The following is a 15,959-nucleotide window of genomic DNA, read 5'->3' on the forward strand; positions in this document are numbered from 1 at the left end:
GCCATTTGCTTGAGCCATCTGCACCAGTGTTGGTATTGCGTCCTCCTTATAGCGTCTTAATGGAGTAGCCCGACCCCATTTCCTAATCATTTCCTTCTTGAGGAGTTCCCAGTCACCACTCTTGTGTCCTTCCATCTGTTCAATGGTTTTGCTGATTTTTTGGTTATGAATTATCAATGGTAGCTGGACTGCAACATCTATCCCTCCTGCTTTTTGTAGAAAGGCCACCTTCTCTACCCGCTTGATAAATAATTCAACCTCGGTCCCATCAAATTGTAAGTTGGTCTTTTTGGTGTCCAGGACCACTCCTTTCTGCTTGTTTGGGAGACTGATATCAACTCTTTGCCTGGACTGCTCAATTGCTGGGGACTGAGCAACCGAATTCAAAACAGAGTTGAATCCTGCCCCAATGGTAGTGTCCCCTCCTGGGGTTCCCCTAGTGTACGGTGTCGAAGTTACAAATCGCAAAGCTGTCGGTCTGTGTACCGGTGTCTCCGGTAAAGGTACATTTCGTGGGGCTCTGTCCTGTCCAAGAAGAGTCTGTACCAGATCTCTTAACTCAGCTACCGAATTTTCCATCCTTGAAATCTGCTCCCTTTGCTCTTGAATTATATTTGACTGATCCATAGTTGATTCTTTGTGATTAGACATGTTGATACTCTGCTTCTGATCCCGTTCAATCTTCTCCACGACCTCCTCAAGTGATTCGATTTCTTGTTCCGTAAGACTGCCGTTGAACCAAATCCTTCTCTGTTTGCTTGCTGTGTTCCTTCTGTCGCCAATGGCAGACTGGCCGTAATGCTGCTCGCTTGAATGTGCTGGAGGGGAATCTTCCTGATTCTGATCCAGGATGTGAGTTGTTTCCGCTTGGGTTTTGTTAATCTGTTGCTGATCTTTCTGGAAGTTGACAGCCACTGTTGGGACACGAGATGTGAGAACTCCTTTGGGATGGGTTGGCAGTCCTTTGAGGGGGAAATAACAATATGATATTCCAGCTAAGTAATACTACTGTTATGGGTGGTTTGAAAGACCTGCCCCTCTATTATACTACAGAATTCTGACAACAAATTTATTTATTGTTGTGGCGTGACTTTTATGACGGAGAAAACTTGTATGTAGTAGTCTCTATCAGACCTAGATCAGTTTTAACAAGTACAAGATGCGTATACAACCTCTATATGGCAAGATGGGCAAAGAATATAATCAAGTGAGAATATGTTTTGTTGGGTTTTTAATGGTTTCAGCAGAGAGAAATGATGATGGAGTGTGGTATGAGATTTCTATGTTAATGTATGATGACTGTGTCTTCTGTGATGATAGCAAAAATGATGACTGGTGACCACTGAGCTGGGGTGCCTGGGTGATGATGGAAAAATGGTGGGAGGAGGGCCTCCTTATATATTCTTTTCTGAGTTATTTTTGCTGGTGAGGGCTGCACTCGAGGCATTTCTGCTGGTGGTGACCCTGTGGATTGCACTGCCTTCTGCAAGGGGTGCATAACTTAAACTGATGTTCCGCATGACCATGTGTGATTTGTACTTTTTAAGGCAAAGTCCACCTAGGTTGGTTGCACTGCCAAAGTGGAGGCTTTCTGACCGCATGCATCGATGTAAGGTCCGCGCAAATCTGTTGAGTTGTTGAGTGGAGGCCTAGTCGCTGCAGTTTCCAACGCGCAGGTTGCATGAGGTGATCTGTAGCTAATAGTGGAGGCCTGCCTAACTAGTAAATCTAACTATACTCTTCTATATATGCATGCCTTTTATGATTTATATGACTTTCCACCTGGGTATGGCCTGTACTAAACCTATAATTATGGTGTTCAAAGTTGGTTTGCATAATTTTATGCATGCATAAATCATAAAATCATAAAATCTTTTTTGCAGGGGATATGACTGTCTGATTATGTGATACAAAATTTCCTCACCAAAATATTTTTATGATTTTATGATTTATGCATGCATAAAATTATGCAAACCAACTTTGAACACCATAAATTGTAACTAACTTCTAAACTAAAAGAGCTAGCTGGGTAGTTGAAGTGAGTGACTAGGGTTAAGTTTGTATGTAGAATCTATTTCTCTAATAATATTCTATCATATGCTAGTATTGTAGGCTGTAAGTTGAGGTTTTGACAGTTTTGTTGCACGCAACAGATCTGGATCACCACAACAGTGTATTGAAGCAAGGGAAAAATTACAAGACTGAGGCAGGCTGAGAGTACAACTTCAAGATCAAGGTCAATTGAGGGGAGAGTCGTCACCCTCATGAATTTAGGTGGATAGAGCAACCATTGCACGGAAGGGTTGAACAATTTATAGAGCAATGAACAACATATGTAGGTGGACAAAGGAAAACAGTGTTGTTTTATGATTCTCTTTTTTTGTCTGTGTTTTCCAAGGAAATATGTATATACTACCTAAAACCAATTATCGGCTTAATACATTTCATCTTTGTCATCTTGATCCTTGCCATCATCACCCATGATTTCATCCTCCAGTTGTTCTTTGTCACCATTTCTTCCTCATAGTCCTCATCCTCGTCCTCATCATATACATTTTCCCAGTCGCCCTCTGCCACAAATTGATCATCATTTTCCTCCAGGGGAGCCAGATCGATAGAATCCTCTTGTACTTCTTCCTCTTCACCATCACCTTCATCCTTGTTATCTTTGGGGATGTCAACCAGTTTGTAAAGTATCAATGCGGGTGCCAATTTGTTGCGGCTGAACCTGGAGTCCGATAATGCCTCTTCTGCATTGTAGTTTGGGTGATTTTGAGGCAAGAGAGACTTTGACGGATCCAAAAGAAAGGCCACCCGGGTCAGGTCCGGTATTTCACGCTGTTGGGGTGTTGGTAAGTTACCCAACCAGCAACGCAAATAGAAGTCCAAAGGAAGCTGTCTCGGAACTTTTGGAAAGATTGATAAGACTGGTTCCCTGGGTACCCTGCAAGGCTTGCTTTGGGAGCTCTTGCCGTTTGCAATAGCAACTTCATTCATCACACTGTCCAATCGTCGGAAGAAGATGTTGGCAGCTTTTGAGCGAAATGGTAGGGTCTTGACAACAAAGCATTTCCCAGCTTCATCCCATTCGTCATTGCTGTTTGCCGCAACATCCTGGATGATGTCCTTGTACCGTTTGGGAAAGTCGTTCGCCACAGCAAACTTGTAACGCGCCTCTGCAAGCTGTAAAAATTAAGTGAGCCAGAGCCAGGACCCAATTGGTAATGTAAGAGGAATGACTCACTCGAGATCGCTTCCTTGCCGCGTTTTTGACCATTACGGTTTCAGCGTGTTTACCAGGCTCCTTGTTCTCTTTGGAGAACTTATCAAGCTGGACATGGTGCACATAGTGATTGTATGCCCGAATGAAGATCACCATGTTGTCCTTGTATTTTCGGTTGAAATTCATAAAATCGTAAGCCCCGGACATGGCAATTTGCCGGAAGATGTTGAGAGCTGCAATACGACAAGCCAAGTTGTACAAGCTTTTGGGTCCTTCTTCAAGGTTTGGACACCAGATACAAATCCCTAACTTTGCGAGATAACCGTGAATGTATGCAATGTAGCTTTCCTCAATGTGGCCAAAGCTTTTTCCAACTTTGATTCTGCCTGCCCGAGCATCTCGTAAGGTCTGTACGTCAGATTCGGCAAGTATACTGGCGGAGTTTGAATCTTGGGCAAAGCGTTCAAAGTCGGCAACATTGGAGAATCTTGAACAAAATTCGGCAACCAGGGCGGCATTGATGACGGGGGGGACAGAGGCAGTTTCAAGCAAACCCCACAACAATCGGATATGAACAAAAAGACATTCCTAGATGAAAGCACCATCACGTCAGGTTGATTCAGATGATGAGGAAGATAGCTTAATTACATACTTTGGTTGCCTTGAAATCATCCGGGAAGTCGTCCGTTATCATCTGATTTGGCTTCTTCTTGGAGGCTGATGTGGATTTGTTAGCCTGAGCGGTAGTGCTTGGTCCAGCCCTCTTGGGAGTAGTGGATGATGGAATGCTTGAGGCAGGTTCTGACTGGGCACGGCGGAATCGCTGACTTGAGGCAGTATTTGTAAGGGCTTGGGCTCTTCTGAGATTTGGTTGTGGAGTTGGGGGTTCTACGGCAGGCTTGGGGATTGTTGTGGCTCAGCGGTTGCTGGAGTTCACGGCCATTGGTTGTGCAGTTGTTGGTGTTGGGTTGGAAGATTCGGCATTGCCCATTTTGAGCTGCTTGACTTTGTGTTGAAGCTTTTCAAGGGTACCCTCGACTTGGGCCGCATGACGAGAAAAGATTGTTTCAATGATATTGTCAAGATGCGAAAATAAGTTATTTTCGGAGACAGAGTCCATGTTGGTGTTGACGGGGGCAGATGGGTCCACTGGGATCATTTGTTCTGACATGATTGGACGAGCTGTGGGTGGATGTGTGCACAGGCCGGGTTGACTTGAATTTTATAACAATTTATGTATGACATTGGGTTAAATAAACTTACGTGGCTTGAAGTGTTGATTGGTGGCAGGCTGTTGCTTGCTGTGTCGCTTATTGTGGGAAGTTGTTGCTTGATGTGTCACTTGTTGTGGGAAGTTGTCGCTTGTGGGAATTGGGGCTTGTGGGCTGGCCCCCAACCAGACAAATTTTGACAGGCGTGGCGACTGACCTGTCACGCAGGTGTCCTCAAATGCATTTTGAGCCCGCGCGCAAATCCCCATGATGACAATTATGCAAAATTGTCAGCTGTTTGCATGCGGTGTCAGTGGTATAAGAGCAGCTCTCATGAATGTAGAAGGTCGTGGGTTCAAATCCCACCACACACAATTCTTTTCACCTGAGTAATTTCAACAGGTGCCTAATGAGTGGCTGCACCACTACTTTACCGCTACCTGTTGAGACATAGTGTAATGTCAGGAGTCATTTTTACCCCTGGAAACTGGGTAGCATAGCCCATATTAGCCCAGGAAAGTCTTGGCGCCTCACCCAGGGGTGAAACATCTTTGATTTGCCCTGGATAATGGAGTATGGGTTTAGCCAGGTGTGAAACAGGCTCAAACAGCCCTGACCCTGGGAGAGCTCCCCCTGTCTCAACCCAGTCATTGCTGCCATCCAAAAACACGACTTCCCATTATTTTTGGGGGTGGTGCATTCCATAGTGTAATGCAAAGATATGTATTTACTAGCCTCCCAATAGCATAGTTGTTGGATTTCTGTATTTCCATTCATCCCTAAAACCCCTTCACTTTCTCCTCACACCATCTCCACTTACTTTTTCCTCCTCTATGGGCTTGTTTTCAGATCAAAGCTATCAAACACTTATGTTGCCCCCTTTCTATGTGGTCTGTCTTTTATTCATGGTCATGCTTCTTTCTTACTGATCTTGTAGACTTTGATCCCTGCTCAGATTAGACTGTTAGCTTTCCTTCTTTACTGCTTATCCTCTAGATTTTGCGCATCTCTGATGGGGATATCAATGTACCTTTTGACATGTTACACTGAGTTGAGAAGTTTCAAATTCATTATTACTCTCAAACCACAAGTTGATGCCATGTAAATAGTCTATTTAACCATAGCCTAGTCCAAAGAAATCAACCCATTGGTTGTCTCCCTCTTTTTCCGCCCTTGAGCTGTTCCAGTGAGAAAATCCTCCTCTTGCTGTCCAGCATATCCTTGCCGCTTCTCCGCCCCTTTTTGGGCCCTTTGGTCAAAACCCTAACAATAGTTGCAATCAAAAATCAGCAAAACTATGCACCAATAATGTAGTGTGGGAGGGACTGGCTGTCTGAGTTGAGATGGTTCAGAATGCAAGAAACGCCAAGCTGAGCAAGCAGTTGAGAGCAATTGGCTGAATTGAGACTGGTTCTTCTGTCTTGCCCAACTGAACGCAGGGTGGCAAGCAGGAAGAGGGTGGAGGACGGTTGGTGGACAGGGAAAAGAGAGGGGAAAGTGGGTGTGTGTGTGGGGAGGACAAGAACATACCCTGATCAGCACCACCAGGCATGATTGAAATGGATGGAAAGCGGGGGAGACAAGAGTCTGGGGGGCTGACTTTTCTGTATTGGCGAGTGTGTTGTTGAGAAGGAGAAGATGGAGGATGCAGAGCAGGGGCAGCTCAAGCGGGGAGGGGAGGGAAACAAACTTAGAATGATACCAACAAACAAGGAAACACCGGACAGAGACCTGCCTAAATTTCTGTGGCAATTCTATGCCAGCCTTTGGACCTGGTGAACAGAATCCGCATGCTTCCAACATAAACAGCGTTGAAGGCAAAGGAGCTCCAAAAATATACGTGTGGAATCAAGAAGAGAGACCTGTGTTCTCTGGCAGCTCCAAAACTTGTTGCAGCAGGCCTAAAATCTTCCCCTGAACAAATAATATATTCAGGAGCAGGGGGGCACAAGAGCAGTCAACTTGACTAAGTCCCTCTGTTTGTGGAAGGGGGACACCATCCTGCAGGGACCCTCTAAAAGAGGGACTTATACACGTAACACTGCATGCCAGTGCTTGCCCTAGTCTTTTTTTTTTTTTTTTTTTACTTTTTTTATGCTATTGGTTGTACCTCTCCAGTCTTAAAGAATAGCATGAACATTCCGCTGAGCAAAATGACTGCTTGGATCTCCTGCATCTTGCAGTGTACATATCATAAATGCTGGACCTGCTCTGCATTTTTTTATCATTGACAGAATGACTTTGCAGACAAACTCAATTCTCATGATACCACTTCCTGTGCTCTGACCAATGGCTTTCCAATGTGTACATAGCTAGTAATACAAAATTGCTTTGAGTTCCAAACATTCCAAGTCTCACCTATGGGGGAATGTGAGTGTGATTGGCCTGCAAAGAGCAACCCAGAATATGTCCTTTCTCCAAGTTTTATCCCAGTGAGACAACTTGCAAAGAAAAACAAGCCCAATGTCAATTGGATCAAAAACCAAGCCGTCTCACTGCCCAAAAGAATCACAGCCCTCAGCGACGAACTTCTCTATTGCTATATCTTGGTTTCAAAGGATTTCTATCATGGCAAAGAGGTTCAAATGGTGTCTGCTCTTGCTCAAGTTGTCCCTTGCTTTCTTCTCCGTCCCGTTTGGCTGAGAATACATATCAGAAATATCACGGGATCTGTATCCCAGATGTGGATTGGAAGGTTGCAGAAGATATGTATAGCCATAATCTGGCCTCAGAAGCGCTGCAATCCAGTTTGCAACTTTCATAAAAAGAAAGAAACCATTGTAAGTGTGATGAAAAGAATTATGACAACTGAAAGTTTATTGCTCAATCAGATTCAATTTCTAATTACAAGTTTGTCTTGTCAGATATGAGTAGAAAGGAAGGGTGCGGGTATGCACCTGAAAGCAGGGCAGGAAGTGCCCTGTGTCTGGTCTGTCTGAAGAAGATGGGTGCGGGTCTGTTTAAGCTTTTGTGTTGGCTTTGCCAGTTGTGTCCTATACAATAGACATTTCCTGTGCACTGGACAGTCATAGTCTTGGATTCAGCTTCTTTTCTCCTTTATTTTTTCTTCTTTCTACTCACGAATAAAATCCGAGTCAACACAGTAACTTTGTATTATCCTGTCTGAAGGATTCTGATGTGTCTGGCACTGTTTGAACAAAGTTCGTCAGTGTTAGCTTGTTGCTTTTCTGTCTGGGCTTTATTTGGGCTGGGTGTTACTTACAGCTTCCAATAGTCTGGCTAGTAGTTCTGTTTGCTTCTTGAATCCAAGGCGTTCTGCAAGAGTTCTGTGAAAGAACACAATGAAGTCAGTCTCATACACCACCAGGTCACTCAAACGTTGTCATAACATTTGTTTGCAGCATTTTTTCAACAAATGTGTCTGGCTGGGTGGCAAACATTGAGTCCTTGTTTTCATGTCCTCCTCAAACGGGAACAATCTGTGCATTGGCTTGTCCAACAAGTCTCCAACAACCAAGCCGTAACTCCCACCATGAAGTGGTGCAGCCTGTTTGCGGGCACCCAAGAAAAAAGATTTGGCAGGAATCAAACACCCAACCTGATTGCAAGCAGCGTTGGGACCACACTGCTTAACCGCTAGGCCAGGCCAACTTGATTAGAATGGCCACTATTGGCATGAAATACAGTCAAATTTGGACCCAATCATCCAAATCTGACAAAAGCAGACACTCAATGTTGGGGACACGTTTTTCCAACCTGTCTCAAACAAGGCCTCAAGCCGCAAAGGCAAGGTGGATTGGTTTGTCCAACATTATCCAATCAAGGATTTGTTGGAAAAACAAACACCAATAAAAAAATTTGACCTGGTGGTGTAGTGAAGCCTGCTTCTTGTTTGGTCTTGGGATGTACAAGGTTCTTAAGTCTGTTTAGTCTTGTCTTTGGGCTTTGACCAGGTTCTTGCTAGTTGAGCATCTGTAATTGGCAAGTGATACTTTGTGTTAGCTTTGCCGTGGTTAGGGCTTGGGTCTGGACTGCAAAGGAGGGCTAACCTTTCTTTGCAGCTGGGCTTGCGCCTTGGACTGGCCGCCCAAGCTTCCGTAAAGGTTGCTGCGGGTTTTGGTCTGGATTCCTACAGTGATTGGGACGCTGAGCCTTGGCAGATTTTTAGAGGAGAAGCAGGTGATCATGTAACACTAAACAATAAAAAAAATGTTGAGTGAATCACATTTTATAGTGGTTCTAAAATAATGCCATCTCCCTCGGAGGCTCGCGCTTTGCGCCAGCCACAAAGGCCCTCCAAAAAGAGGGACTCGTGTTAAGTTAGCGATCACAAGAGAACTTTGGAGCCATTTTTAAGGTGAACATTCCATACAACTTCCACGTTGTGCTGATTGTTCAGCAAGATGGCTCACAAAAATCTTACAATTATGGTGTTCAAAGTTGGTTTGCATAATTATATGCATGCATAAATCATAAAATCATAAAATCTTTTTTGCAGGGGATATGACTGTCTGATTATGTAATACAAAATTTCCTCACCAAAATATTTTTATGATTTTATGATTTATGCATGCATAAAATTATGCAAACCAACTTTGAACACCATAAATGTTGTGCATAAACACTGAAGTTGGGATGTGAACCCACTTGATGAATTTGAGCGCATATATGCATTCACAAACAGGTTGCATGAATTCAGAGAAAGATGGGAATATCATGTTTGTTTTGGCTGTTTTGTATCAATCTTTGATTTGACATATGTATATTTATATATTTGAGAGAAAAGAAGACAATGGTAAATTATCATATTATAAGATAAAACATCATGAAAAAGAATCAAGAGGAGAGGAAAAGAAGAAAGGCCAGGACAAAAAGAGGAAGTTGTGTGAAGATAATGATGATGAAAAGAAATGAGAAGTAGAAGATGATGTGTTACGTGGCTAGAGAGGATCAGCCCAGTACATGAGGACGCAAGCTATTGAACAAAAAAAGGCAGAGGAATGGAATCAACAATGCACGCGAGTCACACAAGCTGGAAAGAGGGGGAGGGGAGATGTACAAAGCGGCCACGCTTACAGAGGGTTGGCCACAGCGAGGTGGGAAAAGAAGGTGACAGAGGGAGAGAGACATGGAATGGAGATGGGTAAGGATCAAAGTCGGGCCGAAAAGACACTGCTCAACATGCGCACGGGCCGTCCTGAGTCTCGCCTTGGTTGAGGCTGACCCCGCCGCCGGCCGTTCGGCTCCCTGCGGCGCCCCGAGGGCCGCGGGAGGCAGCCGTTTCGAGGGGAAGCTTCTTGGCTGTGTCAAACACATCCATCATGTCAGGGAAAACGAAGCCTTAGTGCCGCAAAGGGATTCGTGCGGTACTGACCGATTGCCGTGAAGATATCAGAGACATTGGTCGAGTCTTTGGCCGATGTCTCGAAGAACAGCAAGTTTTCTTCCTCTGCAAACCGTTGAGCTTCCTTCATTTTGTGTGATCGTTGCGCAAAAAGCAAGGCGGGTCGGGTGAGAAAGGAGACGGGGATGAGTGCAGTCGCAAAAAAGGGGCAGATGAGGCATAGGGACTGACTTCTGTAGGGACTTGTCGTCGCTCTTCTAGGTCTGCTTTGTTGCCGGCAAGAGCAATGACAATCTGCGCATCTGCTTGTTTCTGCAGTTCTCGAATCCAGACCTTAGCTTTCTCCAATGATGCCTAGAAACGATCGATCCAATGAGTATCCAAAGACAGCACACGGCTACAATACTTGTGCAATGGGTGCATACACTAGATGTGATGTCGTAGACTACTACTGCACAGTTCGCATTTCGGTAGTCTGTTCACGGGGGTTTTGGTGAGTTAGACTTCCCTTCTGAAGAATCATCGGCATGGATGGCTGGCTCATTTCCAGTGGGATGTGAGAGGTGTACACGATTAACATACACATAGGGGCCAATGACTTGTAGCGCTCCTGACCAGCTGTATCCCAGATCTGTGATATCGGACCCAGTGTGAGGACAGATGGGCAAAAAGAGACATAAACCATCAGCACAACAGTTCAGTGCTCAGCCAACAACCCAGTAAGATTACGTTCTATTTGCGTCCTAGACTTACCTCGAATTTGATCGTTGTTTGATCATTAATCTTGACTGTTTGGGTCAGAAAAGCGGCCCCGATTGTACTTTCGCGATCTGATGACCTCGAGTGGCATTGATTGGTGATGAGCAAGAGGGATAAACATAAGCCTCCGTTTAGAACTCTGGAGCGCTGATTCAAAGATGGACAGGTGATCTTTCGCACATTCTTGAAAATCGTTTTGGACGAATCTGAGCACTAGAGACGACTTTCCAACGGCTGATTCTCCCAAGAGGACGACTGTTTGTTTTCCGGTTTCGTGTTGTACATAGTCCCAAACAAAGAAAACAAAAGAAATGGGAAATAAATCAGGTGAGTTAGCGGGGCATGTTGATGGCCAATTTCTATTGCCCAGGCACGGGTGAGACAGTGACCGCTTTGGGGCAAGATCTATGAGTGAAAGAGCCGGATAGCCAGCTGAGAGAGGAGGGACAGGGGAAGGGGATCCATTATGACGTACGTTTAAATTGATAGTTTGGACGGGACGAGTTCGGTCGCGGGTTGCTTGCCATGATGAGTGGGCTGATGGCGATTTTTATTCCAGGTTCAGTATTTCTTGTTGTTGTGTCGTTCGATAGGTTGAGATGGTTGGAAAGGAAGACAGGATGGTGATGGTCGTTGGCTTGAATGGGCGTCGATGGTCCTGGTGAACGGTCAAGGCGGGGTTCCTGGCCGGACCGAGGAGGCACCGAAACTGGGCGGAGCGGTTAATTGGAAATTAGACTGGCTTACATCAGCAAGATCGAAAAGACTAAGGAAAGATCTGTCTACTGAAGTGCGTCACTATCTACACCGTCGGGCAGGCTTCCTTTTCTCCTGGCCTGTTTTGATTAAAGCATGGATAAAAAGAATTACAGGAGCATTGTATTGGTTGTGCAATCAACAATGCAAGCCAATCCAAGGCCCTTACATTTGCCACCATCCTACCACTAGATATTAATCCACCATCAAACCAATAAAAACCAAACCATCCAGCCAGTGCAAGGGGATACTGGATAAACTCCCTTCCAATCTGCGACCCTTTCAGATGTCAATGTTTTCACAGGGAAATTTTGCCCTTGAGGCTTTAAATCCATTCCGGGGGGGGGCAGATCTTGATGGGAAGTGCTCCACTACGTACACAACTCCTCAGAAAGTACTTCTGCTTGCTTGAAGTGTGGCACAGATTAAAGAGTACTCATTGGCTGAGTCCCAAGATGGGTAGCATTTAAACATATGTATCATTTTTCCACTCAACATAATTGGGAATTGATGTGACACTAATTTTGATAGTGATCATAACAGGTTTGGAATTTTCAAAGAAGCACTCTGTCCATCATCATCTGAATTTTGATGGTCTGACCTGTGTCATACATACCTGCATGATGAAGTACTGTTTGGTAATCAAGTGTCATAAATGTGTGAAGTCTTAATTGTTTGTAGTGGAAAAATATATATATTTCACAATACTTGATTAACATATATTTATACGCAACAGACAGTGACAAGTGTTTGCACAAGTCTTGTTGGTAGACTTTGAGCACCCAGGCAAGCCACACCAGAACATAGTGACCAAACTCCCAGCCAAGCACTTAAAATCCATACATCCTAAAAACAGTGTTTTTTTGCTATTGGTAGCTCACAACCTTATAAAGACAGCTGCTCAAAGATTTCTGTACAGAATTCTTGGAGTTCTGTACTTAGCAGCATGCACATATTTGTACCATCACAATACCATGTTGCATGGTTTGTTGAATTAGCTCCAAACATTCATACATTTTGGTTACTGTGTTCTGGTGCAGCTTGCCTCATTTCTAGACTCTCCATATCAAATTTCTAAAATATAGGCCCCGTTTGGAGCCAATATAAATACAGGTGACATAATCATTTGTAAATTCAATAAAAAATTGGACTTACTTCGCGCACTGCGAGAAACTCTTCGCGCACTGTGGCGGTCGTCGTCTCGACGTCCCGCCCCCAGTGCGCGCTTTCGCCACGGCTCTTCGCGCACTGTGCATTCCCCCCAAAAACCGGCTTGCATTTCTTGAGATATTTTTTGATGAATCAATAGAATGGCTTTTTATGATCCCCCTAAAAAATAATCAAGTCATTTAGGGGTCTCCTTGAGCCTAGAGAAAATTGACATGAAAAAATCATATTTTAACGCGGCAGGGACCTGTAATACCGCTTCTTGTGCCCCATTAGCCCCAAAAATTTCACAGTATCATGGTACATGTGCAAATTCATGACCTGATAATTTTCAGAATTTTCACCAGCTTTTCTTTAGCCCAAATAGGTATTGTGTTTATTATTTTGCGTATATGTATAACTTTTTTGTTACACACAACAAAGGTACAAAATTTTGAGAGCACAGAGAAATATGCTTCAAATTAATTCCCTGAAATTCCTAGCAATAGTGTGTCATTATAAAATGAGATATAAGGGGTGCGCAGCAGGCTTAGTAGGAAAATTACTGCTAACTGTATAGCTTTTTTGTTACACACCCAAACAGTCCCAAAATTTCAGAAATTTTTTCATTGTGGATATTCTCCGCGCCATAAATTTCTTGGCAATAGTGTGTCATGATAACATGAGATATAAGGGGTGCGCGGCGGGCTTAGTAGGAAAATGGCGGCTACATGTATAGATTTTTTGTTACACGCTGAAACAGTCTGAAATTTTCAGGAATGTTTCAATTTTTCATATTCTCCGCGCCATAAAGCTCTTATCAATAGTGTGTCATTAAAACATGAGATAAGTTAGCAGTCATTTTCCAACTAAGCCCGCCGCACTACATCTCATGTTATCATGACACACTATTGCCAAGAAATTTATGGCGCGGGGAATATCCACAATGAAAACATTTCTGAAATTTTGGGACTGTTTGGGTGTGTAACAAAAAAGCTATACAGTTAGCAGTAATTTTCCTACTAAGCCTGCCGCGCACCCCTATATATCTCTGGGAAAAATTCTGAAAATTATCAGGTCATGAATTTGCACATTTACCATGATACTGTGAAATTTTTGGGGCTACTGGGGCACAGGAAGTGGTATTACAGGTCCCTGCCGCGTTAAAATATGATTTTTTCATGTCAATTTTCTCTAGGCTCAAGGAGACCCCTGAATGACTTGATTATTTTTTAGGGGGATCATAAAAAGCCATTCTATTGATTCATCAAAAAATATCTCAAGAAATGCAAGCCATTTTTTTGGCGGAAAATGCAGTGCGCGAAGAGCCGTGGCAGAAGCGCGCACTGGGGGCTGGACGTCGAGACGACGACCCCCACAGTGCGCAAAGAGTTTTCCGCAGTGCGCGAAGTAAGTCCGTAAAAAATACAAAACTCAACATTAAGAATCCAATTTTTTTTGTAGGAAACCTACAGTACTGGTCTCATCAACTATGAAGTCAGATTTAACTGATTCAGCCATCTTCAGCACCATAATACCATTATATTGCTTTGTTTTGGTCAAATGCGATATAATGGTACTACAGTACTGAATATGGCTGAATCAGTTGAATCTGACTTCATAATTGAAGAGACCAGTATTGTAGGTTGCCTAGAAAAAATATTTGGAGGCTTTATGTTGAATTTTGTAGTTTTCATTGAATTAACCAATGATTATATCACATATATTTATATTGGCTCCAAACAAAGCCATAATCAACCCTCCTTTCACTCTTCTTGTTCAAGATGGGAGTTTTAAGTCAAGCAGGTGATTCTGAGAATATGATTTTGTTTTACTTTGGAGGTATGGTCATTTTATACCTAATGTGATTTGCATATAACAGCTGCTTCTTGGGACAAGCAATTTTTGCTTCATAGGAGAAACTTGGCAGTAGTAAGTGGTTCATGATGTGTATAAATGTATATACTACTGCCAAACCAAAGATTTCTATGTGTATGTTTCAATTTTCTCAGTTCAGTCACCAGTTTGCATGTTCCTCCCTGTGAATTTCCATGTGACTGAGGGTGTTTCTGGATAGTAGGATACTTCTTACGAGACAGAAATCTTGAGCTGGGTCACTGTAAGGGTTGGTGAGCTGCTCCAGAGTAGACACAAGCTCTCAATTGGTAAAATGTAAAATGGGGAAGCGGTTTTTGACTTCAAGCGCAGAATTCAATGAGATAAATAAGGATGAGAACAATCTTAGGATTGTAGAGACATAAAGTGGATTCAGTTGATGAAATCCATCCGAGCATCTCAGCGATTTATGTAATAGTTCTCATCCATTCGACTGAAAGATTCATGCCAGCAGCGTTTTGACTGCTTACATATAGGTTTTTCAAGACCGGGCAATTTGTCGAGTCAAGAAGGGGGGTCACACGGATGACGTTGATGACATCAAGCGCGGCCTTGCGAAACATTACTTTATTATGAAGCGATAGGCGAGCCTGGGGGAGAAGCGATCGCGGTACTTGGGTCGTTTTCAGCTACAATGGCAGTTTCTGGAGTATAGCTGGTTTGAGGTTCAGAGCTCGTGGCCGTTCCAGGAATCGTTTCAGCAGTAGAAGTGTTGTTGAGGGGTGACATATTGCTATTTGACGAATCGGCGTCCAAAAATGGATCCCCAAAGTCTAAGGGTGATAAGGGCGATCACGAACCAACATCAGTTTTCCAGCGAAACGAAGTGCGAGAAAAGAGTCTCGCGTCATCTGTACAGATGGCTTTGACCCTGAATTCCGGGTGACAATCAAAATAAGCTGGGCTTGTGGCAGACCGTTATATTGGGAGGCGAGCTCCTTATCGACTATTTTCGTCGCACTCCTTGGACTCATTTGATTATCATCGAAAGAATTAGACAACCATTCAGTGGCGGTAGGATTTCCGCGGCGCGAGCCTGAGGAGCGGAAGGAGTCTGCTTTGTGCCGAATGGAGTGGCTGGGCGCCTCGAACCGATTTCCACCGACAGTCATCATTCTCGCTTTCGACCCTCGTGCTTTCGATCTCGATGAAGACGGAGCGGGAGCGGGGAGTTCACTCGCTGATCCTAGTGGGCTCGAAGAAATGTTTGAGGGTTCGACGTCCATCCGGATGAGTAGGGGCTGTTTGGTTTGACCGTTCGCGCTGGAAGGTCAGCGTGGGGTTCAATCCAGCTTCGGTCACTTCGGGGGGATCGGGGATCTCACAAGCGGATCGACACTTTGTGCTATCGCATTCTTCGGGAAGTTGACAATTTGGGGCAACTTAACCCGACCGGCAATCACATCCATCCGGGCTTGACCCGGGTCAACAAACCTCAGGTTTGATTTCGGGCTAAGTTCAGCTAGGTTTAGCGAGCCTTAATTACCTGAAATCTACACCCGGGGAGTCCTTCGACGAGGATATCTCGCGAGGAATCCTCGTGGATTCCCCGTAGTGCCCCTGCGCCTAACTTAACACAAGTCCCCCACTTCGGAGGGCCCTGGTACAGCCGGGGCTGGCGCGAAGCGCCCTCGCGCGAAGCGCGACCTCCGAAGGAGGGACT

General features: G+C 44.3%; 3 protein-coding genes across 3 annotated transcripts; all 3 read right to left on the reverse strand.

Annotated features, from left to right (window-relative positions):
* Positions 1-2,434: 2,434 nt before the first annotated feature.
* On the reverse strand, positions 2,435-4,703 carry PtA15_11A342 (uncharacterized protein; the record flags this gene model as incomplete). The annotated part of the gene is made up of 7 exons (XM_053161241.1): positions 2,435-2,491; positions 2,512-2,838; positions 3,245-3,456; positions 3,718-3,811; positions 3,876-4,046; positions 4,161-4,405; positions 4,487-4,703. 7 exons carry the CDS (start codon positions 4,701-4,703, stop codon positions 2,435-2,437), a joined length of 1,323 nt encoding a protein of 440 aa, XP_053025207.1.
* A 4,868-nt stretch (positions 4,704-9,571) lies between these two features.
* On the reverse strand, positions 9,572-11,907 carry PtA15_11A343 (uncharacterized protein; the record flags this gene model as incomplete). The annotated part of the gene is made up of 9 exons (XM_053161242.1): positions 9,572-9,696; positions 9,770-9,863; positions 9,971-10,093; positions 10,165-10,214; positions 10,322-10,370; positions 10,493-10,569; positions 10,679-10,753; positions 10,974-11,207; positions 11,871-11,907. The coding sequence occupies 9 exons, from the start codon at positions 11,905-11,907 to the stop codon at positions 9,572-9,574; spliced, it is 864 nt and encodes a 287-aa protein (XP_053025208.1).
* Positions 11,908-14,866: 2,959 nt separating this feature from the next.
* On the reverse strand, positions 14,867-15,522 carry PtA15_11A344 (uncharacterized protein; the record flags this gene model as incomplete). The annotated part of the gene is made up of 2 exons (XM_053161243.1): positions 14,867-15,069; positions 15,213-15,522. The coding sequence occupies 2 exons, from the start codon at positions 15,520-15,522 to the stop codon at positions 14,867-14,869; spliced, it is 513 nt and encodes a 170-aa protein (XP_053025209.1).
* Positions 15,523-15,959: the final 437 nt, after the last annotated feature.

The sequence above is a fragment of the Puccinia triticina genome, chromosome 11A (genome assembly GCF_026914185.1).
Source record: "Puccinia triticina chromosome 11A, complete sequence".
In the NCBI taxonomy this organism is placed as follows: domain Eukaryota; kingdom Fungi; phylum Basidiomycota; class Pucciniomycetes; order Pucciniales; family Pucciniaceae; genus Puccinia; species Puccinia triticina.